The sequence below is a fragment of the Dendrobates tinctorius genome, unplaced genomic scaffold (genome assembly GCF_039654945.1).
Source record: "Dendrobates tinctorius isolate UK_male_01 unplaced genomic scaffold, ASM3965494v1 ptg000048l, whole genome shotgun sequence".
Taxonomy (NCBI): domain Eukaryota; kingdom Metazoa; phylum Chordata; class Amphibia; order Anura; family Dendrobatidae; genus Dendrobates; species Dendrobates tinctorius.
The window spans coordinates 10,141,181-10,168,233 of record NW_027361716.1 but is presented as its reverse complement, the minus strand read 5'-3'; the positions used below and the strand labels follow the sequence as shown (position 1 = coordinate 10,168,233).

The 27,053-nt window shown below is 47.3% G+C and overlaps 1 protein-coding gene and 1 pseudogene across 1 annotated transcript; one reads left to right on the top strand and one right to left on the bottom strand.

Moving 5' to 3' along the window:
• The first annotated feature begins 2,459 nt into the window (after positions 1–2,459).
• KCNA4 (potassium voltage-gated channel subfamily A member 4) lies at positions 2,460–8,668 on the top strand. Its single transcript, XM_073576287.1, has 2 exons — positions 2,460–2,970; positions 3,537–8,668. Exon 2 carries the CDS (start codon positions 5,688–5,690, stop codon positions 7,704–7,706), a length of 2,019 nt encoding a protein of 672 aa, XP_073432388.1. The 5' UTR covers positions 2,460–2,970; positions 3,537–5,687; the 3' UTR covers positions 7,707–8,668.
• Positions 8,669–13,955: 5,287 nt separating this feature from the next.
• LOC141090229 (coxsackievirus and adenovirus receptor homolog pseudogene) lies at positions 13,956–15,107 on the bottom strand (annotated as a pseudogene).
• Positions 15,108–27,053: the final 11,946 nt, after the last annotated feature.

Here is a 27,053-nt window from a genome sequence, read left to right as displayed (position 1 = left end):
TGACCCCGGCCTAACAGGGAATGCTGCACACAGGGAGAGAGTAGAGTAAAACAGGATTGCAAGAGATTATGCAAAATGGGTTAATACAATAGCGAGGAATTTTAAAGAGGAAATTCGGTAACGATAAACTTATCAGTCCGACAACGTCAGAATGTGGAATCCTAGTTTCCCACAGTGGCGCCAAGGCAGTGGCACCTGAGGGGTCTGGCATGGTCCTGAAGAAGATAAGGATGCGGTTCCCAGCAGCAGTGGTTCCTCATCATCCTGACGGGGATCTTGGGTCCAGGAACTTTGTTGCTAGAACGTACACAGTCTTTATCACTGCTAGAGCTTAACGTAGCTCGACAGTTGTATGCGGGTGAATCAGGATACAGTTCACAGTGCATCGCCCGTGTTCTCTGTCTTGGCATGCGCACGTCTATTCTCTGGCTGGAGATTTTGTCACTCCCGGTCACGGGTGCCAACGGGCACTTTACAAGTCTTTGTCGGCAGTCTATGCGCAAGGATCTTGGGCCCCTATGGCATGGGCTTGCTCAGTCCCGATGCTCAGAGATAGGAGCACCAACACTGACCTCTTGTGCGCTGTGCGTTCCCGCCAAGTCTCCCTTGTTTCCCGAGCACTGCGGTTTTTTTAAGCTTAACCGCACCCCCTATCACTGAGTGCAAAGGTGGGTCCGGGGTTTTAAGCATTCCTCCGTGCAACATGAGAAACAGCCCCAACAGTTCCGGATCCATCACTGAATAGGTACGCCCGGACCGGTCCTTCTCCTTTCAGAGCCTGTGTTATTAGCTGTGTATACAGGTGTTGCCTGTCATTGTAATCCTGTCTCTGATGATAAGGAGCCTTGCTGAAAAAATCTTACTGAAAGGACAGTACCGTAAGTAAGAGTCGAAAAAAGCCCCAGTAGCCAGTGTGAAATAATTACTGTTTTATATACTAAAGATTCTGATATATGATAAAACGCTGCCAAAATTTTTAAAGAATACACGTAACACAAGAGGTCATTTACTGACAGCTTTCCTTTAAGTTACATAGATTTATTAAAAAAAAATAAAAATTAAGGCTCTGTTCAAATTTGTGTTGTGACTAGTCATAAAAGGAAATGATAAAGAAGTGTGGATTCCTCAGCATAATGGACCGTGGTGGCGGTGGATGAACCCTATTAGCTTAGATATTGAGCTTTATGTGGAGTCCAAACAGCATAGCCTAAGACTGAGGCTCCAGATGATCTGCAGTAAAAGCTCATGACAAAGTCTCCGACACGTGATACAATAATGTCTAATGAGAGCTTTCCCTATCAGAGAAGTTTCCTTTCGGTTGGCTCTATGCGATGAATATGGCTGTGACGCTGGTTGCACATCAAAAAATTGTTATATGTGTCGCCGCTACATTGCAGTGTGATACAAGTGAAAGGGTTCACATTGCGACCCCCTGGCGTACCGTAGTAAACAAGTTGCCAAATATCCCACCCGGTTGGATGGATTTTTTGTGACTTACTCGCTGTGGTTGCGGAACCCTAGGGGGTCACAATGCAACCCATTCACTTGTGTGGTAAACTCACTAAAAATACATGTGCATTTTTTTTGCTGTGGATTTTCTGCATCTAACGTAAGTCTATTGGAAAAATCCACACAGAAAAGGCGGCATATCCGCAAGAGAAATTGACACGCCGCTGATGTGAAACCCGCACCGTGGGTCAATTTACGGTGCGTGATAAAAAGCACAGCGGGCAGGAGATTTCTATAAATCGCAACCGCTTTGTTGGAACTGTAAGGCCGGATAACACATGCGAGAAACACGGCCGAGTGTCGCATCTCAATACCCGGCACTCGGAACGGAGTGTGCGGCCACATAGCAATACATGCAGCCGTAGCCTCCGCTCCCGAGTGCCGGGTATTAAGATGCAAGTCTTGGCCGTGTTTCTCGCATGTGTGATCCCGGCCTAAGACGCTGCGGTTTTGACTCGGCGAACATACGCAGCGTCCAAAATGCACCAAAAGGTCATCGTGGGAGCATAGCCTAAACGTGTTCAAACCTCCAGTAACTATGGGGTAGACTGGTCATTTACTGAATATACGAGTTTCAATTTTCAAGAACTATAGGTCGTAGTTTACTATCTGCTGTGACTTTTTGCCTTTATATGCAATTTAACTTGTCGTGTGTAGCCAAACTGTTTTTTTAAAAGTATTTTGGAACTTAACTCCTCCATAAGGTCGGCGTGCGCCTAGGAAGCAGTGCACGGCTGGTCGATCGTCCTGACCTCCCTGTTCTGTCTTCGGACTCTCGTTGCCTCTGCAATAGGTTTTATTAGGCGGATATGCATAATTTACATTGAGAATATTCGCTTCAATAATTAATATTTCTTTATTCAGTGGGATTGTGAGTTGTCGGTGCAGTGCCCAGTGGTTTCCAGTAGAGGCTGCTCTGGAGCCGGGGAGCCCTGGGAATAAATCAGGCTGGGCTCACTGGTTTGTCCTTCAGTGATACATAAACACAATTGGGAATTGGAGACTTGCAGGGAGACGCAGCACTTGTTCCTATAACAGTCTGGTTTACGGGAGGCTTCTATGGGGTTGATCGCTGGATGCTGTCCTTCTGTGTGGATCGCAGCGACCGTGCTGGAGGCGAGCTGCTGAGGATGCTAGCTGGAGATTGGTCCAGGCTGAGACAAGAGGTTCAGATCGAGCATTAAATGCTTGTTGGGGGGAGAAATCTCTAAGCAGTCATCATCCCTTTTGTCGATATGACAGTCAGATGAGGACATGGGAATACAACCAGGCGTGCGGTGCCAGTCACCGGGAGGGTGGAGGAAGAAGAGCAGTTTTGCAAAAATGACACACAAGGAATCTGAGGTTTACAAATCATCGTCTCCGTCTTGAGTCCGTCAACTCCTGCAGCCTCGAAAAATAAGAAAAAGAAGGCTAAATCGGCCCTAAGTGACCAGCCTGGGTGCCGCAGATGCCAGAACCGTAAGTATGGCTATAAGGAGGGCTGGGGGCTGTGAACCTGTTTGATACAATTCTCAGAATCATTGTTGCCATCTGTATCCATGACTCCCCTGCCTGCGAAGGAACGATGCTCTTTTTCTTTTTTTTTTTTGTAGCTCGCCGCATTGTTTCCTTTCCCGAATAATAGGGAAACTTCAGTTCTATTCTTTCCCCCAGATGATGTGATTTTGCCCAACAATGGATAGATTAGGTCTCTGGAGCAGCAGGGAAACCTGTGGCTGCTGCGAAAGCCACTTGGAAAGCAGAAATATTGAGCGCGCTGTCGCTTTAAGAGGGAATTAGGAGTAAAAGCTCTGCTCTCCCAAGGGCTTTTCGAAAGCTCCCTGTTGAATAAGCTACAGAACCCTGATTGATAGGCAGCGGCGATGCTGCTGTTCTTTTTAATATGGTGTGATTGAGGCCTAATAGCTGAGACCGTAGTAAATGTATATGTTTGTGGTACACGGAGAGTCGGGGCGCAGGGCCTGGGTTGCAGCATATTATAAAGTGTTTTTTGTCTCCCCCCCCATTTTTCTTCTGTGTTCCAGGCCGATGTGAACCGAAAGGGAGATGCTTGATTTTGACGCTGTTTTCCATGGAGACTCCGCGCAGCTCGCCATTCCCTGCTAGCGAGATGGATGGATGGAGACAAGTCACCAGAAGAGCAGCGGCACCTACAAAGTGATGGCTCCCGGCCCCGTTCCCTTGGTGCCCCCTGTAGGTGTCCCGACAAGGCCAAGCTACAGCATACTGATCATATTGACTGTGGTTAAATGAATTCAGTCTGGCGAATAAGAGTTTCCTTCTTTTTGCACTCCATGGAAGGGTTAAATGTGTCCAGTCCTCCTCATAGTCCCTAAGGACATCACACAGTGGATTAGAGGACTACACTGGCGGACTTGGAGTTCGCCCACTTCTCCTTCCTTCCAGGACCTTACTTTGGCTGCTATTTCTTCCTTCCAAGAAGCTCCGGTGGATTTTAACTATTTGCATTTTGTCCTCATTTCCTGACCTACGTATAATTATACAGATTTGGGGACCGGCTGTCCCTTCCAATGACATAAATGATAGACTCCTTTTAGATCAAAGCCTGAAGACCCCAGCGCCTCCTGTGGATTATTGCCTCTGGACATTTGTTATGTTTGCACATTTGATCAGTTACATTTCTTTCTTTTGGCTTAAATGATGAATCCTCAGCCAATAAACCTGCCCAGCGGAGGTGGGGAATCTCAAATATCTGCAAAACCATCACGTTTCAATCAATATTGGATTCTGGATATTCCCAGGATTATGGATCGTGCACCAATATTGCTCATTTAGAAGAAAGTTTGCAGTTGTAGGGACTCTAATCAGGGCACAATTTTTCTTTGCAAAACTGCTTCCTTTGTATAAGTATTGGCCCAGCACAGCGGAGGTGGCATACTTTTACATAACTATCCCCTTTGTATAAGTATCAACCTAGCACTGTGGAGGTGACATACTTTTACATAACTACCCTTTTTATAAATATCAGTTGAGCACAGCAAAGGCTACATACTTTTACATAATCATCCACTTTGTTTACATATCAGCCCAGCACAGCAGAGGTGACATACTTTTTCACAATAGCCCCCTTTGTATAAGTATTGGCCCAGCACCTCAGAGGTGACATACTTTTACATAATAGTCCACTTTGTATAAGTATGTGCCCAGCACAGTGGAGGTGACATACTTTTACATCGCTACCCCTTTGTATAAGTATTGGCCCAGCGAAGCAAAAGTGACATACTTTTACATATTCAAACCCTTTCTATAAGTATCGGCTCAGCACCAAGGAGGTGACATACTTTTACATAGCTGTCCCCTTTGTTTAAGTATTGTCTCAGCACAGCGGAGGTAAAATACTTTTCCATAGTCATCCCCTTTATATAAGTATTGGCCCAGTACAGCAAAGGTGACATATCTGTACATAGCCATCCCTTTTCTATAAGTATTGGCCCAGCAAAGCGGAGGTGATATACTTTTACATATAGGTGTCAGCTTAGCAGAGGTGACATACTTTTACAAAGCCATTGACTTTGTATAAGTATTGGCCCAGCACAGCGGAGGTGACATACCTGAACATAGTCATCACTTTTCTATCTGTATCGGCCAAGCACAGCAGAGGTGGCATACTTTTACATATAAGTATCGGCACAGCACAGCAGAGGTAACATACTTGCATGTAGCCGTCTCCTCTCTATAAGTATCAGCACAGCGGAGGTAACATATTTGCACATAGCCGCCCCCTTTCTATAAGTATTGGCCCAGCACAGTGGAGGTGACATACTTACACATAGCTGTCCCCTTTGTATAAGCATCGGTCCATCACAGCGCATGTGACATACTTTTACATAATCGCCCCCTTTGTATAAGTATTGGCCTAAGCACAGTGGAGGTGTATAGGTATTGGCCCGGCACAGTGGAAGTGACATAACTGTACATAGCTGCCCTCTTTGCATTACTATTGGGGCCTCTGGTCCTTATAGCCAATTATTGCTCTTTTGGAAGAAGACTTAGAATGATGTCTGACTGAGTTAGTGTTTGGATTGAGGACACTGTTCCTGGGAGCTGCCCACATGGCTGAGGCTGGGCCATGGCACGGTGGAACACTCCACTGCCTGTGAAGCAGCCCCTGCTCCAACGTTACTAGTAGCAGCTCCCCACACCAGAAACTAGAGATGGAGGTTGCCATGGTGAGCGCAGAAAGCTCCGGCTGCAGCAGCCACCTGCCCTATGGATATGCGCAAGCCCGTGCCCGAGAGCGGGAGCGCCTGGCACACTCCCGGGCAGCCGCTGCTCAGCAACAACAGCAGCAACAACAACAGGCAGCAGCAGAAGGTGGAAACACGGGGAGTGGGGCCTGTCAATCTGGCAGCAATAGTAGTAGTGGCGGAAACGCGAAGCGCGCAACCCAGTCAGAGCAACAGTCAGCATCACTGAGGAGGAAGAAAGGAGGGACCCTGCGCAAGTATTGGCCCCTGGGTGGCTGCAACAGGTGGAGGAACTGGCACCAAGCAGGGAACGAATGCAGCAGTGCAGGTGTTAACGGAGGAGGAGAAGAAGACAGAGGCACCTTCCCCTCAGAGCTGGCTCCCTGTGGCTCTGAGGAGATGATGCTGAGGGAAGAAGAAGAAGAGGACGAGGAAGAGGAGGAGGAGGCAGACAAGAAACTGTACTTGGCAGACAGCAGCCCCGGGTACCACCCTGTGTATAGCGAGTTTGAGTGCTGCGAGCGTGTTGTCATTAATGTGTCCGGGCTCCGCTTTGAGACGCAGCTGAAGACTTTGTCGCAGTTCCCGGACACTTTGCTGGGAGATGCCGAAAAGAGGATGCAATATTTTGACCCGCTCAGGAACGAGTACTTCTTCGATCGAAATCGGCCGAGCTTTGATGCCATCCTGTACTACTATCAGTCCGGCGGCCGGCTGAAGCGGCCTGTCAATGTGCCCTTTGACATCTTCTCTGAAGAGGTGAAGTTCTACGAGCTGGGGGATGAGGCACTGCTCAAATACCGGGAGGACGAGGGGTTTGTCAAGGAGGAGGAGAAGCAGCTGCCAGACAACGAATTCAAGAGGCAGGTGTGGCTGCTGTTTGAGTATCCCGAGAGCTCCGGGCCGGCCCGGGGCATCGCCATCGTGTCCGTGCTGGTCATCCTCATTTCCATTGTCATCTTCTGCCTGGAGACGTTGCCGGAGTTTCGGGACGACAAGGACAACCTGCTGTCCCCGCAGGGTAGTGAGGATGAGGATGGCTATGGGCTGTACAATGGCACCCTGGTCACAAAGAGCGGTCACACTGCCTTCAATGATCCCTTCTTCATAGTGGAGACTGTATGCATCGTGTGGTTCTCCTTTGAGTTTGCAGTGCGGCTCTTTGCCTGTCCCAGTAAGCCTGGCTTCTTCAGGGACATCATGAACATCATAGACATTGTGTCCATCCTGCCTTACTTCATCACCCTGGGCACCGAACTTGGGAATCAGCCCCCTCAGCAGCAGCAACAGCAGCCGCAACACCCCCCGCAGGTCGCCGGGCAGCAGCAACAGCAGCAGGCCATGTCCTTTGCCATCCTGCGAATAATTCGCCTAGTTAGGGTCTTCCGAATCTTCAAGTTGTCCAGGCACTCAAAGGGGCTGCAGATATTGGGTCACACACTGAGGGCCAGCATGAGAGAACTGGGGCTACTTATCTTCTTCCTTTTCATTGGAGTTATCCTCTTCTCCAGTGCTGTGTACTTTGCGGAGGCTGATGAGCCCACCACACACTTCCATAGCATCCCAGATGCCTTCTGGTGGGCGGTGGTCACCATGACTACAGTTGGTTATGGAGATATGAAACCCATCACAGTTGGGGGCAAGATAGTCGGTTCCCTGTGTGCCATAGCTGGGGTATTGACTATTGCATTGCCCGTGCCAGTCATTGTCTCCAACTTTAATTATTTTTACCACAGGGAAACGGAGAACGAGGAGCAGACGCCATTAGCGGCCAGCGTGTCCAGCTGCCCCTATTTGCCTACCAATTTGTTGAAAAAGTTAAAGAGCTCGACGTCTTCCTCTCTCCAGGACAAGTCTGAGTATCTAGAGATGGAGGAAGGGCTCAAAGAGTCGCTATGTGTCAGAGACAAGTCCAGCCAGGACAATGGCAACGAGACTTTTAAGTATAACTGTGTGAATTTAAAGACATTGGAAACCGATGTGTGAAATTTTATTTTTTTGAAACTTTCTATTTATGCATTTGAGGAGTGCAGTGATTATAATTATTAAAAAAATGAAAATATGCAAATCTGATCAGAAATGGAAAAAAAAACTACCTGGGATTTCTGATCAGATAGGAAACATAAGTGGCTTCCTCTTGTAAGAACATCCAAACTTGGGACCAGACACGAAATACAGGAATTATAGTGCCTGTTCTTTTGGCTTTATTTTTGTAACCCCCATCACCCCATCATTATTTACACAAGGTTATTTACTGACGGTGGTATAGCCGATCATTCATCGGCATCATTTCACACCCTAGGTGCGGGAGGGTCTCCAACCTGTGACTTTCCAATCTACAGCTCACGTCATGTAGTCAAATTGGGAGACTACTACACCCAGCATTCAGTTTTTGTAAATGTAAATCATACGGCAGGTCCTGCATTGGGAAAAGACAACTCAAAGCTTGGTCTTATGTATCTCCCAACATTAAAGGGGTATTCCAGCTATAAGCATGTTATCACCCATTCACAGGATAAATGTCAGATTATTGCGAGTCCACCTCCTGGGACCGCCACTAAGGGCTCATACTCACATGCGAGAAACTCGGACGAGTCTAGCACGTCAATACCCGGCACTGCCGCCAACACTCGGATCGGAGTATTCAGCTGCATAGAGATACATGAAGCTGAACGCTCCGATCCGAGTGCCGGGTATTGACGTGCTAGACTCGTCCGAGTTTCTCGCATGTGAGTATGAGCTCTAATCACCAGAACGGGGCACACTGTACCAACATCTGATGATTTATTGAGTATCTCAGCTGTTATGTATTCTGGGGATAGGTGATGACGTCTTATAACCAGAATGTCTGTTTATGCTCAGCAATAGAGCCACAGGTTGTACATCCCTGCACTGGGGTCTGTCACTCATGGTGGACACAATTTCCCTGAAAAAAAAAGAAAGAAAAAGACAAACAATACTCTATAAAGATATTTCTATTTTGTGTTACTGAAATATATCTTGTTTATTGACATGCCGAATTAACGATATATTTTTTTGTTCCACGTGAGAACGTCTTTAGCGATGGTATACTTATAGCAATGTCTACATAGCTCACAGTACCATCATTCAACCAAATGTTCTTAAAAGAGGAATTTATCTCCTGCGTGAACTAAATTCTTGAGAGTGGAATCCACTAAAGGGCTCATGCTCACATGCGAGAAACTCGGACGAGTCTCGCATGTCAATACTCGGCACTGCCGCCGGCACTCGGATCGGAGCGTTCTGCTGCACGTATTTCTATGCAGCTGAACGCTCTGATCTGAGTTCCGGGTACTGACGTGCGACACTCGTCCGAGTTTCTTGCATGTGAGTATGAGCCCTAAGGGTTTCTTTCACATGCAGCACTTTTTGGATAAAGAAGAAATAGAAGCTCTCATACCTTCAGATTATACGTCTGGCCTTGGCTTGCATTAACATTAGGGCTCATACTCACTTGCGAGAGACTCGCACGATTCTCGTGGGAGTCTCTCGCATGAACCCCCGGCACTGCCGCCGGCACTCGGACCGGAGCGTGCGGCTGCACAAAAACACATATAGCCGCACACTCCGGTCCAAATGCCGGTGGCAGTGCCAGGTTTTCATGCGAGAGACTGCCATGAGAATTGTGCGAGTCTCTCGCAAGTGAGTATGAGCCCTTATAGTGACTTTTTTTTCCCAAAAAGTGCTATGTGTTAAATTGTCCTAATTTTATTTTAATCATGCTGAACATATCAAAGGGGAAAACGGTTAGAGGTGTGGGGGGGATGGGGGATGCGATTAAGGTTTAAAGAAATATCTCTATTTTTCATAGGAAGCGATTGTTTTGCACAGATAAAAGCTAATAGGCTGTTTATAACAGAGTATACATGTATGCGATCATGAGTAAGGTGTCAGTTTTCATAAATTATTATTTAATGAAAAAAATGTGTCCCGATCAAAGGGCAAAGGTACAGATTTTACCAGTATAGGAAAAAAAATACTAATAAATCGTCCGTGCCCTTCTTTTGGCAGAAGCACAGATGATTTATTTTTATTTTCTTTTTTTTCTATGGCATCTACTGTGTGATGTAAGAGATTATGAACAGCTGCCTACACGTCCATTTTTCAAGAAAGTCAATGCTGAGAGACGAATCTGTAAGGGCTGCCAACTCTGCACACAAGCTTCTGATATCTGAGCATTCGCCGGGCGGCGCTAACGTCCCCGGCGCTACATCCGCACATGCGATAAGGAATGCTTTTTTTGCACTACAGTCAAAGCTGGATAGAGGAATTATTTAAAGAGACTTCGTACTGTGAACCATTCGTGTCATTTCCGAAGTTTTAGACAATCACTTAGGATCTCATGGCTGCACAAAATAAAATGTAACCCTTACTGCTTAGTATAGGCTGGTTGTGTACAGATCGGTAACCTGGGTGACTTTCCTGATCAAAGTCTCCCTCTACAGACATTGCAGCTCGTATTTATCCATCTATATAATCTATGTAATTAATATATAACGTGGGCCTTACTGTAAAGCCAATGCACACCAAAGCCCAGACTATAAAGAAATCTTTTATATTTGCATTCTAATAGTACATAAAGGCTGCTACCTCCAACTTAATGGTTATTTTATTTTTTTAAAGTTAATATTATAGCCGTAACCTAAGATTATATCGTTTTTCGAGTCGATAAAGTTAATTTGAGCATGTGCCTAAGACCGGGATCACACATGCGAGAAACTTGGCCGAGTCTCGCATGTTAACACCCGGCGCTGCCGCCGGCACTCTAGAGCGGAGTGTCTGCATGTATTGCTATGAGTGCCGGCGGCAGTGCCAAGTATTAACATGCGAGACTCGGCTGAGTTTCTTGCATGTGTGATCCCGGCGTAACACTTTCTAACTGGTTTACAGTCGCTGGAGTTCTTTAAGGTCACTGTGGTTTTAGTAGAAAGCCACCTTATTTATGGCGATGGGCGACTATCCACTTGCATTGTCTAGGGTAAATGAAGCATTCCAGGTGGGGTGGGCTATTCCTTCAGGTAATAACCCTTAGGCCAGGACCACACATGTGAAAATACCCAGCACTGCCGCCGGCACTCGGGAACGGAGTATTGCTATGCGGCCGCACGCTCCCACCCGAGTGCCGGGTATTAACATGTGACACTTGGCATGTGTGATCCCAGCCTTATAATCTCTCTTCTGCAGCTGCAACAGGGAGGATTGCAGATGTCTGGTCTGCCGTTCTCCCTGGCAGCTGAATGGTTAATGCAACATGGCACCTGGAGGCTAGTCCGAGGAACATTACTTTTATTATACTGCCAAATCTTCATTACAGGAAGACATATCTGCATGGAACGGAGGGAAATACCACACGTACAGCTCTAGTAGCCGCAGCCTCGCTACACGTAAAAGAAACTTTCACCCATTTCTGGTCTTTTTTTTTTTTTTTTTTAATTTTAGCTGCAAATTATAAATCAAGCCTCATCTCTAAGTCCGTTTTTACGTCGAGCAAAACTGGAGATTAAATATCGAGATTGTTTCTCTCTCTTTTTTTTTTTTAAAGTGTACACTGTCATGTTGCAATCGTTTATTGCAGACAAACTAGATTACAATGGAATTAAAGCAATGTCTAAAATGAAATAGGTTGGCTGTAGTTTTCTTAATCACGCAGGGGATGTCCGACCGGACGTCATTCCTTTCACTGCCGGCTTTGTTGAGAAATGTTATTCCTGTTTGCCACTGGTATTTCCTTACATGATGGAGGCCCGGGCACATCCTCATCTCCGCATAATAAACTCTCTGTACTTTCACCCTACTGCTTGACAACTCACATCTGATTGCAAGCTGTTCGGCAGACAGAAATAACACAGTGGCAGTTTTTCTTGGCCGGACGGAATTAGAACGATATACCCACAGTCATTTTAGGCTGCCAACATGTTGTACTGTTATTGCTGATGCTGCGTGAGAAGTCAGTCTGAGTGTACATCAGAGGTGTAGCCAAAACTAAGGGATCAACATTCCTAGGCTATGTTCACCGCACTGGGCGTTTTTGTTGCTTTTTTTTTATGCTAATTTTCACTGCGTATTACAGTACCAGCGATGTCTATGAGATTTCAGAAATCTCATGCACACAGCTTGGTTTTCTTGTCATCAGGATTTTGTGCGTTGCATGGTTTTTCTGGCCATACAGCATATCGCTTCTTTCAGCGTTTTTTTTTCAACATTTTTCACCCATTGAATTCAATGGAGAAAAACGCGTGACAAAAACGCCCCAAAAGCGCACCAAAAATCCAGCAAAACCTGCATTTTTTACAGCAACTTTTTTCCTACCAAGCAGAAAAAAACGCAGCAAAAACGCCGAGTATGAACTTACCCTTAAAATTTACAATCTACCCAGCGTGTGATTTATGATCCTGTTTTCCTCCTGAATAACCTTTTGGCAACCTAGAGTGCCAAGTCCCAGGTTTCACTGCTTACACCCTTGATGGCTGCGTCACTTATGATATCACACTTATTCTGCTTAACAAGAATCCATTTTCAAGGCAATGAATGTTTTCGTATGCAACAATGTATATTTAGTTGTTTTTAAAAAGGAGCAATGCTAGGATTTTTTCATTGTAAGCTTTGTGCCCATGTAAATCAGGAGCGTTTGCTTGTCTGTGGGATATCGGTCTATGTCTGGAAGAACAAGCCACTGCTGTTTTTTCCAGCCTATAGGCCAATTATAGGGTTGTTAAAGGGTATCTGTCATATGAAAAAATGCTATTAATCTTCATATATGGTGTTAATTTGCAGGTTGATTGAGTTCTGAAGCTAACCAGCTCCAGTACTGAGAGCCCCACTGCCGGGAGGAAATAAACTTTTTTCCCCTCCTTGCAGCCTCCAGCTTTCACTGATAGAGGCGTGGCTTCAGTCACTGCTCAGTTCTTAGTGAGCGGCTACTCTCGCGTCTCAATACCCGGCACTGCTGCCAGCACTCGAGACCGGAGTATGCGGCTGCATGTATTTCTATGCAGCTGAGCGCTCCGGTCCGAGTGCCAGTGGCAGTGCCGGGTATTGAGACGTGAGACTCGTGCGAGTTTCTCGCAAGTGTGACCTCGGCCTTACAATGATATCTTGGTTGATGAAATCTGTCTTGTGGTTGTTGTTCAATCTTTATTTTCAGTTTTGAGTTAATGATATTGCTCGTGCTCCGGTGGCGGCCTGTTAGGGGTCTTCATGTGTTGCTCTGATTGGGTGTTCATCTGTATGGCTTCTGACAGGTCACTGATCCCTCAGTGACCTGCCCCCCTATTTTACATACTGCAGAGAATATTGTGTGGAAAAAAAAATTAACATTCATCACCAGGCCGCCGCCTGCGCTATAGCATGATCCAATAGATAATATGCATATATTCATATATTAGTTAATCATATAGCATTGTGAGGTGAAAAAAATATACTTTAATCAAAATGGTGCCAGCTGCTGCAGCTGCGCAGTATCGTGTTCCGATAGATGCTACTGTGTAGGCTCAGCCGTATGTGCCATTTTGCTAGAGGAGGAAAAAAAACTGTGCTCCATCAAAATGGCACTGATGATGGATTTTGATAAAGCCAATTTTTTTTCCTCTAGAAAAATAGTGCCAGCGGCACCTGCGCAGTAGCATCTATCACGTTCCAATAGATGATACTGCACAGGCGCTGCCGGCGCCATCTTGATGGAGCCATATTATTTTTTTAACTCTAGCAAATTGGCCCACAAAGAACAAGTTTCATGACATGGCATCTTACGACACCACAGAGGACCTTACGGACCACTTAATAAGTGTCAGCAATGAAGCAAAATAAATAAGAATGCAACAAACATCGTCCCTGCACCCGATACATTTCATGCTACAGACAAAGGTTTTTCTAGAAAAAAGTTGTGTTTTATACACTACAAAGGCAAAATTATACACATTGTACAGAAAAATGCTAATACTCGATTGGTAACTCCCGTGAGAGAAATCAGAAATCTAGGACAAAACTGGCCGGCTTCTCAGCTCTACCCCCCGACCCTCATTAGACCTGAACTGAATGCAGTGAATTTCCTAACTGCAAAAAACAAAAACAAAAACATTAACTCCATATGATATAAAAGTGAATAATAAATGTGCAGAACCAGCCTTGTGACTGCAGAGGAAGAGCGGACATGTCTCTTCATAACTGTACAGCGAGAGGCATCCATCAGGAATGTAGGGGAAGGAACGCCACCGACAAAAAGTCTGAGGGACGCCCTGACAACCACTTATTCACAAGATCGAGAGACTTAAACTATTGAGCCATCCTTGCTTTGTGCTGGGATCATGACAGGGATGGCTCCCATTCTACTGAGATTAGGACCAGCTACCTTGGGCGGTACGTAGTTTGGTGATTGGCTTGGAGGCTTCTCCATCTCCTCGCTGGGGATGTGGTTGTATCGAACCTTGGAGTAACCATCAATATTTGATGGGGACAAAGAACCTAGCGATGAGTGGTTGCTTCCTATGTTGCTTCCTATGTGCTGTTGAAGTGCGACTCTTGGGGGGCGCCACGTCTTCTCTGATTTTATTCTGGATTTCTTTCTCATACTTTTTCTTCTTTTGTTTTCTGCAGCAGAAAAAGATCAAAATTCCCAATACAATCAGGAATAACAACGCCCCGATGATGGCTCCGGCGATGATCCCTGCTGTATTGGAAGGTGGCACAACTTTCAGGATTGCGAGGCCTTCGTGGGAGCCAACCCTGTTCTTGGATATGCAGCTGTATGTTCCGCTATACTCCTGAAAAGCAATTTTTATACGGAGAACACCTCCGGTAACATCGAATGTCACCGTTGCCGGCAGCTTCTCATCACCACTGATTTTTTGCCAAGTGTACGTGAGTGGTGAAGACCCTTCAACGGCATTACACTTTAGGTCAAGGTCCTTCCTGATCTCCTGCTTTCCATCAATTTGGCACCGCGTCTTTGCAGGTCTGATGTAGACGTTCAGCATCACTTTCTTGTTCTGGGAACCTGTCATCTTCTTCACCTTGCACTGATAAGTACCGGTGTCCGATTCCTTTAGGTTGGAGATGACTATGGAGGTATCACCATCTTCAGGAGTAGAAGTCACAAAAATCCATTCTGCCCTTCAGCGGCCTGTCCTGAGGATATGGTTTCCCATTAAAAGCAATTATCATTTGATTGTCTTGTTGGGCATCAGGAGCCACCAAGAACCATTCAATATCCAGTGTTCCTGTATCATCTGGTGCCAAGGTGAACTTGCAATCCAGAACCATTTTCTCCCCTTGAATCCCTTCATATCTCTTTTCTGATTGTACCAGCTCCAGAGCATTCAACAAGGTGCAGCTCAGGCTGAGGAGAAACAGCCGCACAAGTAGCGCCATCCCGCCGCCTGTTCCACAAGGTGAGCCCAGTAGTAATGTCTGATCCCGGCAGGCGGTGGTCCGCGCGGTGAGGTGAGAGGTGCAGGAGCCCCGTGTGCAGCGCTGTCTCCTCCACTCTCTCAGCGCTGCCTCCCGGCTCTGCCCCAGCATCAGCAGGTGAATGGCGACGTCACTTCTTAGCAAAATGGCGTCGGCAGTGGAGCCTGCACAGTAGCATCTATCGAAACGCGATTGATGATACTGTGCAGGCTCAACTGCTGGCACGATTTTGATGAAAATATATTTTTTTTCCCCCCACAATACTATATGACTAAATAATAGATGAACATATGCATAATATCCATTGTATCATGCTACAGTGCAGGCGGCGCCACTGGTGCATGCGTGATGAATGTTAATTTATTTTTTTCACACACAATATTCTCTGCAGTATGTAGAATAGGGGGCAGGTGAGAGGGATCAGTGACCTGTCAGAAGCAATGCAGATGCATATGTAAGCACCAAATAAAACCCCGCACACAGCCCCACTCCGAAGCACCAGAATCTCACTAAGGCCGGGATCACACATGCGAGAAACTCGGACGAGTCTCGCATGTTAATACCCGGCACTGCCGGCACTTGGGAGCGAAGCGCGCGGCTGCATAGAAATACATTTAGCATCACACTCCTGTCTGAGTGCCGGCGGCAGTGCCGGGTATTAACATGCGAGACTCGTCCGAGTTTCTCGCATGTGTGATCCCGGCCTAACTGAAAACTACAAATAAAGATTAAACAACAACCACAAGAGGAATTTCATCAATCAAGGTATCATTTTAATCCTGCTGACAGGTTGACTTAAAGGGCGGAAATGTGCCTGAGGGCAAATACCAGTCGCTCAAGAGGGATCTTCATATTTGAAAATGTTTTCATGAAATAAAAAAAACACCTTTGTTGTTTCTTCATTCAGGTATCACAGGTTCCTCCCTTTTTGCTCTCTGACACAAGTTAGCACAGTGGAGCTTCTGTAAGAAAAGCACAACTTATTCTGGCTTGACTAAGTAAAGTGATTGAGCAGTTAATGTGCTGTATGTATATACTATATTTGGTGTGGAAATTCATTTTGGATAAATAATAAATATATGTAAATGAGGGTCCCACCATTGTGACCCCCACTGATCACTATAGCCCCGGTACTAGTGATCGTTGGGAATCCCAAGATGCGTCCCCTATACATACATATACAATTATGGTGAGGAGGGGTCACTTCTGTACCGCCAGTAAGAAGGTGATCGTCACTGGTTGCTGAAAAGAGGGTTTTATATGGCTGTGTATTCAGCTGTCACCATTGCAAGAATGGCAGATACAAATAAATAGAAACCTGAGAGGATGCCGCTCTAGAGGTTGCCCGGGGTTAACTTTTAATTGCCTATAGAACTGCAGAGATAGAAAAAAAACAAGCGCTCCAGTACTCGCTGCCCACCGCCCCGGTTGATTGCTGGCTCTCTAACTGTGCCCCAGACTAGTTCTCAGGCTGGAGTGGTGACCGTGTGTCTGCTGCAGACAATCACTGGTGTCTGCTGCAGACAATCACTGGACTCAGCAGCTTGTACTGTCTACATTTGAAAACAACACAGAGACCAGTGATAAGCTGCAGGAGTCATATGCACTGCAGTCTTGATGTCACCGCTGCAGGCTGTCAGCACAGAATGGGGCAGCGGTGTAGAGGCAGCGTGGGACCTAGTGATGGTGATTATTCGTGCACTTGTTATTTTCTACCTCGGCAGTCCTATGGACAATTGCAGGTAAAATCAGGACATAGTAACATAGTTTTGAAGGCTGAAGGAAGACCTTATGTCCATCTAGTTCAGCCAATTTTAGTGCAGCTGTGCATTTCCCCTGGCAAATCCTTTTCCTGTGTGAACACTGTTGAGAATAAAGTATTTAAAACATTTGCTTTTCCCACATCGCTCTCTATGATTTCACCCTCATTGTTCTTTAAAGGGGCCGACACCATCAATTTTAATCTTTTTACTGTTTATATAATTAAAGAATAGTTTGGGGTTTATTTTACTTTCCTTATAGCAATGAGTCTCTCAGTTTCCACTTTTGCTAAATGTATTTGTTTTTTATACATTTTATTTTTTTCTCTATAACTTTTTAATGCTTCTTCATTGCCTTCTTGTTTTAGCTTCTTAAATGTCCTGTTCTTGTTATTTATTGCCCTTTTTACATCCTTATTTAGCCACATTGGTGTTCTCCTGTTCCTAGCCCTTTTATTTCTGTATGGTATGGCTAGCTCGCAGTGCGAAAAAAAACAATTCCCTAATTTTAGCCATCACTGAATTGTAATTCAGTAACAATACAGGAGCCAGCTGATGAATGCACCTAATGCCTTGTCATTGGTGCTTATAGTATTGTATTGCCTTACACCAGTCTTGTACTAAGGCTGGAGTCACACTAACCTGCGCAAAATACGGTCAGTATTTTACATGTGTAGCGTCGGTGGTGGGGTGCCGAGCTGGGGGGGGTGGTCCTACTTTTGTACCGCGCAGAGATGATGACAGAGACACGATGAGGCAGATTCTGGGTGCAACAGGTCCAAGTTTATTTCATTACTTGCCGTCCGCCTGACGGCCTCCGCAGCACACCGCACGTGTCTTCACTTATCGTCCCTCCGTTTCCAGAGCCGTTTACACACCGTACTTTTACAGTGAGGACGTACATATGCGTACTGTCCCTCCTTCACTTGTTCGACGCTCCTGCCAGGTCCGCCACTGTGGCCGCCCTAGGCCCAATAACCAACAGCGCTTTCACTGGTCAGTCGTCGTGTCAAATACGGTATATGGCACTCACTGCCTCGTCTCTTCTGCGGTATCTTTCTGTCAGGACCACCCCCTGACGTTTCCCTCTCCTCAGTCCCCTTGGTCGGATTCTCCTCAGGACACACAGACTGGCGAAGTCCTCCTGTCACCTGGGCTCCCCTGGGGACTGGAACCTTCTGGAACCCTCCCTCAGAATTTATAACTTCCCCGGTTCCTTGAAACTGTCACTAACTGTCACCACGCCCCCCATGACCAACGGTTTCTAAAGCCCTAAGCTGCTGTAAAGTCCTTTGCTCACACTCCACCCTGCCATCTAATGGTCATCCCAAGGTACTGCATGTCCACTACACTTTTCTAGTTGTTTCCCCACTGTAATCACTGTCTCCTACCTACACTGTGCAAACCTATCTTTCTTCACTCTGACTAGTCCGTCCGTCCGTCAGGTCACCTTCCCTACACTCCCCCTTCCTTTGTCCATTGTCGTCCTCGACAATCGTCATCCCTGCCTTCGTCGTTCTGAATCTACACCTACATTCTGTTGTCGGACCAGAAGTTGAGCCAAACCCACTATCTGCGGGGGCCGAACCACACTGGGAGCACTATGCTCTGAGCAGCCTACTGCTACTCACCAGCGCGCACGCCACATGACAACGTCTTTCAAATTGGGCAAGGTACACCCGTATTCTCTCTACGGCGTGTATCTTTCCCCTACTCTCCCCTACTGTTACCTTTCACTATCCGGTACGCCATGATCGAGGCCACTCACCTACCAGATCATTGCCGGCGCCCGCCTTTCCTTCTTCAGGGGTGTCCGTGGTGTCGGGGACCTGACCTAGGACGGCTGTCTTTCTCACATCTTCCCACTCATTTTCCTTCTTTCAATTACATGTCATGGTCGGCGTCCCGGTCTCCCAGACCTCAACTCTTAGATCCCTACCGGATCTCACACTTTCCTTTGGTCCCGCAGACCTTCCCTTACCCGGACCTGTTGCATTTTACTTTGGCATATTATACAATAAACAACTTTATAATAGCACAAGTACCCATTTTTTTATAATTTTTTTTTTTCCGTTTTCTTTTGCTCATTTTAAAACCAACATATAACAACATAACATTGCATGTCTTCTTTCCTCCTCCCCCCTTCCTTGGACCTGGACACTCCTCCGCTTTCCATATCCCCGTTCTGTCAGGTAAACATATTTTCGTATATAAAGAACATAGAAAGAAGAAAGAAAGAGAGAGAGAGAGAAAATAGTTGCATCAGTTAAACAACAACAAAACTTTTTTCTAAATGCAACTGTCCTTATAATCTGCACAACGGTGCATCGAACTCCTGACAGTCTATACCACTCTCAATGGACAGAGGTGAGGGCTCCACGGGGATACTGAGGGTGTCCATTCAAGTCCTCTTCTTTTCCATGACGGCCTCTCCTTGAGTGTGGAGCAGGTTCCACACTTCCTGCTCCCGGGCCTTTTTCTTCCTGATCACCTCCGCTTCCCACACGGAGGGAACAGCACGGGCCCTGGAGTCCGGTGGGCGGGACTCCGCTGAAAAAGACCGCAAGACAGAAACGGCCGAAGATTTCTGCGGCCCAGCAGCCGCTGGGGTCAGGTGGCAAATGGGGAGAACCGGGTCCTCGGGGGCTGGAATCACAGGGCCCGCTAAATCGGTCGCAGCCGACTCCAGCAGCGGCATAACCGCGGCCTCAGGACAGGCCGCATCCACTACTTCCAACGGAGTCGGAGTAACGGCCGATTTCAACAATGCAGCTGCTATTAGCAGGGAAAGCGCAGCAGCATCTTCTTTGGGTGAGCTCTGCACTGGTGACTCCGGGCGGGGTAGTTCGGGGACATGAGCGGGGACCTCGCTCAGCTCTGCATACACCACGGGGCCCGTGGTAACTAGGCCTTCCGGTGCGCAGGGGGCCGCGTGCTGCAGCAGAATGGTGGGGGCCGCTTGCGGAGGCACTGGTAGGGCCGGGGGTACTCTCACCTTCCCTGGCGCTGCGGCCTCCGTTCCATCATCACGCAGTTTCCCCCGCAGCCTCCGTTCCTTGCTCCACTGTCCTGCGGGCCTTCCCTCCGGACTCGGGGGCTCCGCTGAGAAGTCCTCTGCTGGTATTGGTGGCAGCCGTTCTCGCTGACTCCCCTCAGGCTCCGCTCCCCGGCTCAGCATCCCGCTGCCTGCCCGTAAATCTGAAGATGACTTCTGGTGCAGCTCCATCTCTCGCCGCCATTGCCACTCTAGGCGGCCGATGCCCCGACACCCGCAGCATCTCATACCGTCCATTGGGCAGCACTCGAATGGCGTCAGACAGCCGCAGCCAAGTTTTTCTTCTGTGCCACTCCTCCTGCTGGGTGGGGCGTTGGCAGACCTTTCCATCCATCTGCCAGGGTCCAATATATGGAAACGTCGGTCTCCGGGCATATATTGCTTCCTTTTGGGGTACGTTGGAGGGGGTCCCAGTCCATTCTGAACAACTGCAAACACCCGGACCTCTCCTCTGCGCTGAAGTAATACCGCCATCTTGGGCAGAATCAGCTACTGCCTTGGATCCTCTGCAAGCAACACAGATCCGACACAGCGTCCCAATTTGTAATCCACAGGTCAGTAATTTTTAGTCCACAGGTGTTTATAATCCGAAATAGAGCAGTCCAAGTTTTCCTCAGTCCTTCAGTTGCAGGCCTGCCTCAGAAGATAGCGTATTAGCGGCGGCGATCCTGCCGACTACGCCAAATGTAGTGCCGGTGGTGGGGTGCCGAGCTGGGGGGGGTGGTCCTACTTTTGTACCGCGCAGAGATGATGACAGAGACACGATGAGGCAGATTCTGGGTGCAACAGGTCCAAGTTTATTTCATTACTTGCCGTCCGCCTGACGGCCTCCGCAGCACACCGCACGTGTCTTCACTTATCGGCCCTCCGTTTCCAGAGCCGTTTACACACCGTACTTTTACAGTGAGGACGTACATATGCGTACTGTCCCTCCTTCACTTGTTCGACGCTCCTGCCAGGTCCGCCACTGTGGCCGCCCTAGGCCCAATAACCAACAGCGCTTTCACTGGTCAGTCGTCGTGTCAAATACGGTATATGGCACTCACTGCCTCGTCTCTTCTGCGGTATCTTTCTGTCAGGACCACCCCCTGACGTTTCCCTCTCCTCAGTCCCCTTGGTCGGATTCTCCTCAGGACACACAGACTGGCGAAGTCCTCCTGTCACCTGGGCTCCCCCTGGGGACTGGAACCTTCTGGAACCCTCCCTCAGAATTTATAACTTCCCCGGTTCCTTGAAACTGTCACTAACTGTCACCACGCCCCCCATGACCAACGGTTTCTAAAGCCCTAAGCTGCTGTAAAGTCCTTTGCTCACACTCCACCCTGCCATCTAATGGTCATCCCAAGGTACTGCACGTCCACTACACTTTTCTAGTTGTTTCCCCACTGTAATCACTGTCTCCTACCTACACTGTGCAAACCTATCTTTCTTCACTCTGACTAGTCCGTCCGTCCGTCAGGTCACCTTCCCTACACATGCGTAATACGGATCAATGACCACTAAATAGTGGTCCGTAGGTCATCCATAAGCAAGGTGAGGTCGCGTATTTTGCGCATGTGTGTCTCCGTATGTAATCCGTATGCAATCCGTATGGCGAGATTTTCTCGCAGCCTTGCAAAATGGACATTTAACGGTTTTGAGGCCTGCAAACAATTTAAATCATTAGCCTGCACCCTATTTAGACACTCAGAAACAGGTGGCTGCCTACATTCTGTACATTTCTCACCTTGCTTTCACGAGGTGTGTTGGTGTTCTCTGTGCAGCATGGCAGAGGGTCTGACATTCAATACAACCGAGCAGGTTCTCTTTACCTGGCTTTTGTCACTGCGCTTTGGCCAACCATATCCTGTGATAGTGGATCCGCGGAGGAGGAGACGCATGTGGGTACATCCACTTTTGAGGCAACGACTCACAAGAGGGCATTTTCACCGCCTCTATTCGTCTCTGCGGGAGCATCCGGACAAATTTTACCAGTACTGTCGAATGAGCATTTCCACATTTGATCGCCTCTTGGAGACAGTGCGCCCTGGGATCACCTTTCAGGACACTAGGATGCGCAAAGCCATATCTGCAGAGGAGCGACTTCTACTCACAATACGGTATGTACTCCACAACCACATTCTCTATGGTCATAATGTGTGTGTTAATTTATGTTTTTTGGCCTTCTTGGACAATGTTTAATACCCTCATCTTACTCAAAATATGTTTCACCTGACACAGCAGAATGTTACATCTAATATGTCCTGCATATCACTTAGTCATTGTGCCACCACATATGTGTGTGTTGTTATCTCTCATTTCCTACCAAGTTTGGTCGGCATGTAACTGATTTTTTTTTACTTTAGCCATTCTAACATGTACTATTTCTGTTGTTCTACAGCTTCCTGTCCACTGGCCTGTCTTATGCCGCCCTCCACCATGAGTTTCTCATTGGAAAGTCCACCATTTCAGGCATAGTGAGGTCTACATGTGCAGAAATCTGGACAAGACTCCATCAGGTGGTCCTACCCGAGCCCAGGATGGAAGACTGGTTAAGGATTTCAAGGGACTTTGAGGAGGACTGCCAGTTTCCAAATTGTATTGGGGCCCTGGATGGCAAACATATCAGGGTGCGTAAGCCGCCGAACTCAGGGTCCCAATTCTTCAATTATAAGCAATACTTTTCTGTTGTATTGTTGGCTCTGGTAGACCCTCAATACAAGTTTATAATTGTTGACATTGGGGCCTATGGAAGGACGGGAGACTCTAGAGTCTTCAATACTTCCATAATGGGTCGTCGGCTACGCACCAACCAGTTGGATCTACCACCACCACGCCAGCTACCAGGCTCCCCCGAACAATCAGTCCCTTATGTCCTTGTGGCAGATGAGGCCTTTCAGTTATCACGTAATGTCATGAGGCCATATCCCCGGCGCAACCTTGACCACAGGCGCAGAATTTTTAACTTGCGCCTATCACGTGCTAGGCGACTGGTGGAGTGTTCCTTTGGGATTCTTTGTGCCAAATGGCGGGTACTCCAGTCTGCCATTCAGTTGAGTGAGCAAAATGTGAATGAAGTTGTGAAAGCCTGTGTTGTTCTGCATAACTTCACCAGGATCCATGATTGTTCCTCCTCTGATGGTGTTGTGCGTAGGCCAGACAATGTGCGCAGGGTGAGACCACCTATCATCCCTCAACGTAGACCGCTCTCTGGCCTCAAAGTGCGTGATATATTCACAAATTACTTTATCTCACCTGAGGGGGCAACGTCTTGGCAAGAGAATGCTGTGTCTATGTTATAATTTATTTTTTTCAAAGTGTGTCTAAATATATATTACTCAAGCCTTTTTATGATTCTATGAGTGTTTCTTTGCATTGGTTGGTGTCTGTAAGTATGTTGTGATGGATAGTGAGAAATCACACAGAGACGTTAACTAGAGTAGACAAATTTTTAGTTTTGCCTTTTTTTTGTTTGTTTTGTTTAAAGGCAAACGTAATTTTGCCAGAACACAAATTTGGCAATGGCCAAAATGATCCTTTGTGCCTTCTTTAACTTGGTGTAACATTAACATTACGGAAAAAAAATGCACCAAACATTATGCAATTACAACATTGCTGCATGCCTACATTAACCTTGATTAGGCAACAAAGGGTGAGCTCCATCACCTAAATAAAGTGAATAAGATAACACTCACATTTCCTCATAATGTTTTCCAATCATAGAAAGCTTCCACCATGACAGGCAAGGCTACCTCACATCTTTCACACAGATATTATCTGTCTGTAGAACAGACAATATTTAAGCATGCTATACTGGAAAGGATGAAAATACAAAACTCACTTGTTAAGACATAGAGAGAGCGTGATATTGTGAATGCTGGTCGCCTCAAATTGGTTTACTAGAGAATGCTAATAACAAAGTTGACTACTTAACTAAAGGCAAGCACGCCTTTCCTATGCATTAGCAAGTGATTAGTGTATTTTCATCTTTTCATGTAAAACAGCATAGCGCATTTAAATATTCTCTTTTATACACACATGTAATATCTGTGTGAAAGGCGTGAGGTAGCGTTGCCTGTTATGATGGATTGTTTCATATGTTTGGAAAACATTGTTTAAAAATGTGAGTGTTAAATTATGTTCTAAATGTTGGTGAAGGAGAACACCTGTTTTTTTTGTCTAGATTAGAAGCACCAGTTACATGTCACTGGACATCTCCAAATTTTAGAGTCATAAATCCTCATATGTAGGGGAAGGGGAACGGGGAGGAACAGCCTGTGGGTGCTGCTGGACATTGTGGCCAACATCGCCCTGTGTGGGGCCATACTGTTGCCCATGATGCTGTTGTTGTCCAGCCTCCTGGGCCTGTTGGTGATACTGCCCAGAGTAATAATGATGATGGTGAGGGGCTTCTTGTTGGCTCTGGTAGGCCCGTGGCTCATACCCACCAAGATAGCCAGATCGTCCCCAACCCGGTTGGGACCAGCCTCCAACACTGGGTGGGTACAAGTGGCCATATTGGTGGGGTTGGCTTGATGAAGACATTTGGGGCTGCGGAATCGAAGGATGGGTAGGGGGAGGAAGGGGTTGAGGTGTTGGCCCACGTATTAGGGGCTGTTCAGACCCTGCTTGAGCAAGCATCTGTGTGGATGGTCTCATGCGCATTAAATTTCTTGGTGAGAGCTGCCACCTCTCCAGAAATTCAAACACCTCATATGGGGTATTGGGGGGGGTGCTTGCATCAAGCAGGATCTGAATACACCCCCTAATACGGAGCCTGACCTCACGGGTAAGGGCACGGAGATAAAGGGTGAGGCTACGTGCATAGGCCTCCTCACCATCATCTGTAGTGACTCTGGACAAGTAATTCAGCACCCCAGTGTCCACATGGGTCCGGCTCTCTTGAATGGCGATCTGGCGCCTTCTTCTTATTCGCCATGATGCAAGAGCAGCCTGTGGGGAGGGCCTGATCTGGGCAGTTGGGCTGCTGCTCAAGTTGCCCATCTCTTCCAGGATGGGTGAGGTTGCAGCTGCAGACCGTCCTGGTGGTGTGTTGTGTCGGGCACCCATTGGGTGGTCTTGTGATGCCTCCTCTTCAGACATCCTTCTTGTAGGGAGAGAAGATGGGCCAGCCACCTCATCCCCTACAGGATCAATAATGGGCTCTGCCTCTGAGGCCGTTCCTCGATCCGTAAGGTTGGATTGAGTTCTGTTATGAAATAGAACAGAGGCAAAAATACATCAATATTTTTGTCCCTGTAAAGTATTTGTGTAATGTTTTTGTGTCATGTGGTGTGAGGTATGTACTTACGGTCTCAGAGCCAGAATTGGGGCTAGGAAGTTCAGCCGGTCATAATATATATATTTCCGCTTGACATGGCCAGCATCCCCACTCCTGGACCGCTGCTGGCGTTCCCGGCGGTACTGGTCCCGGATGCTTCTCCACCGTTTCATCACATCTTCCACTGCAATGTGACAGGAAAGATTGTCAAAATCACATATTTGAGAGGTCACATTTTCAAACAGTAGTCTAGGCATGGGGCCTTCTGGGGTGTGCGTTCTACCCATGGTGGCATATGTAATTGTGCCGATACCCAGGGTCTCATTAGCTCCCCTGAAACTAATTTTAGTGGCTAGGAGGATGAGGAGCTTGTGGCCTAACCCCTAATTATGGCTGTGTGAAGCCACGTGTCACATCCTAATGTAACGGCCTCATGAGGCTAAAATTACATGCCCAGGAAGGGGGGGGGGCTGATTGTAGAGTCATTTTATAGCGCGCGCTAACGTTAATTATATTTTTATGGTTGCACTTACGAATTTTCTGCTGCTCATCACGTGGTCTGTCACCGAAGTCATGGTACATCTGGCGACAGATGCGCCTCCATGACGCCTCCTTTCTTGTGCGGTTCGCATAGTTTGCGTCGCGTGGGTCCCATATTTCTGGACGCTCCTGCACCAGCACAATTAGCATCTCCACATTTATGTAAGTGGACGCCATGCTGCTGCTGTACTCCATGGAGGCGTACTTCCTGGATGTCTGGAGCGCTTTTTGAGCTCATTTGCATGTCTACGCTTCCTGATGATGGATTGGCCCATTTCCTGTTCACCAGCCAAAAGACCTGCGTATTGCTCGCAGGTCACACGTGTGTTCAGTGTGTAATCCGTATTTTTTGCGCACCCATAGACTTGCATTGGCGTGCTACGGGCGTAGTACGCTGACAATCGCAGCATGCTGCGAGTGGCACGGAGCGGAGGATACGGAGGAGAAATATACGCCTGGTGCGAGTGACCCCATAGAGAATCATTGGTCCGTGTCTAATGCGTGCTTTTTGCGCCTCTCACGCACCCGTATTCCTCGCCAGTGTGACTCCGGCCTCACACAGGAACATTTTCTGTAGGAGAATTCCAAGAAACGTGTTCAGCTGAAAATTTATCTTATTCATCTGCTTGGGGTTATTTCAGATGATTGAAGATCTTTCTGCAACAAAATCAACAGAAAATACACATGGATGAGAATTGTAAATTGATCTATGGATTGAATCCCTATAATCTTCTATGCCATTGCATCTGGCACACAAGCATCTATAGATATAAAAGAACGGTATAGGAAGTCTGTATAGTGCCTAGTGCAGGCATGAGGTGAGAGGCCTGAGGAGAGCAGACTGAGGAGAGAGACCTGAGGGGAAAAGCCTGAGGGAAAAGGCCTGAGGGCAGAGACGTGAGGGCAGAGTTCTGAGTGGAGAAGCAAAGAGGCCTGAGTGGAGAGACCTGAGGGGAGAAGCCTGAGGTGAGAGGCCTGAGGGGAGCAGACTGAGGGGAGAAGCCTGAGGGGAGCAGACTGAGGCGAGAGACCTGAGGGGAAAGGCCTGAGGGCAGAGATGTGAGGGGAGAGGTCTGAGTGAAGAAGCGAAGAGGCCTGAGGGGAGAGACCTGAGGGGAAATACCTAAGGGGACAGGCCAGAGGAGAATGTCCTGAGGGCAGAGACATGAGGGGAGAGGTCTGAGTGGAGAAGCAAAGAGGTCAGAGGGGAGAAGCCTGAGGGGAGAGACCTGAGGGGAGGGACCTGAGGGGAAAGACTTAAGGAGAGAGGCCTGACGGGAAAGTCCTGAGGG

Coding starts and splice junctions, on each gene's coding strand:
- KCNA4 (XM_073576287.1), top strand. CDS start 5,688: ATGGAGGTTGCCATGGTGAGCGCAGAAAGCTCCGGCTGCAGCAGCCAC.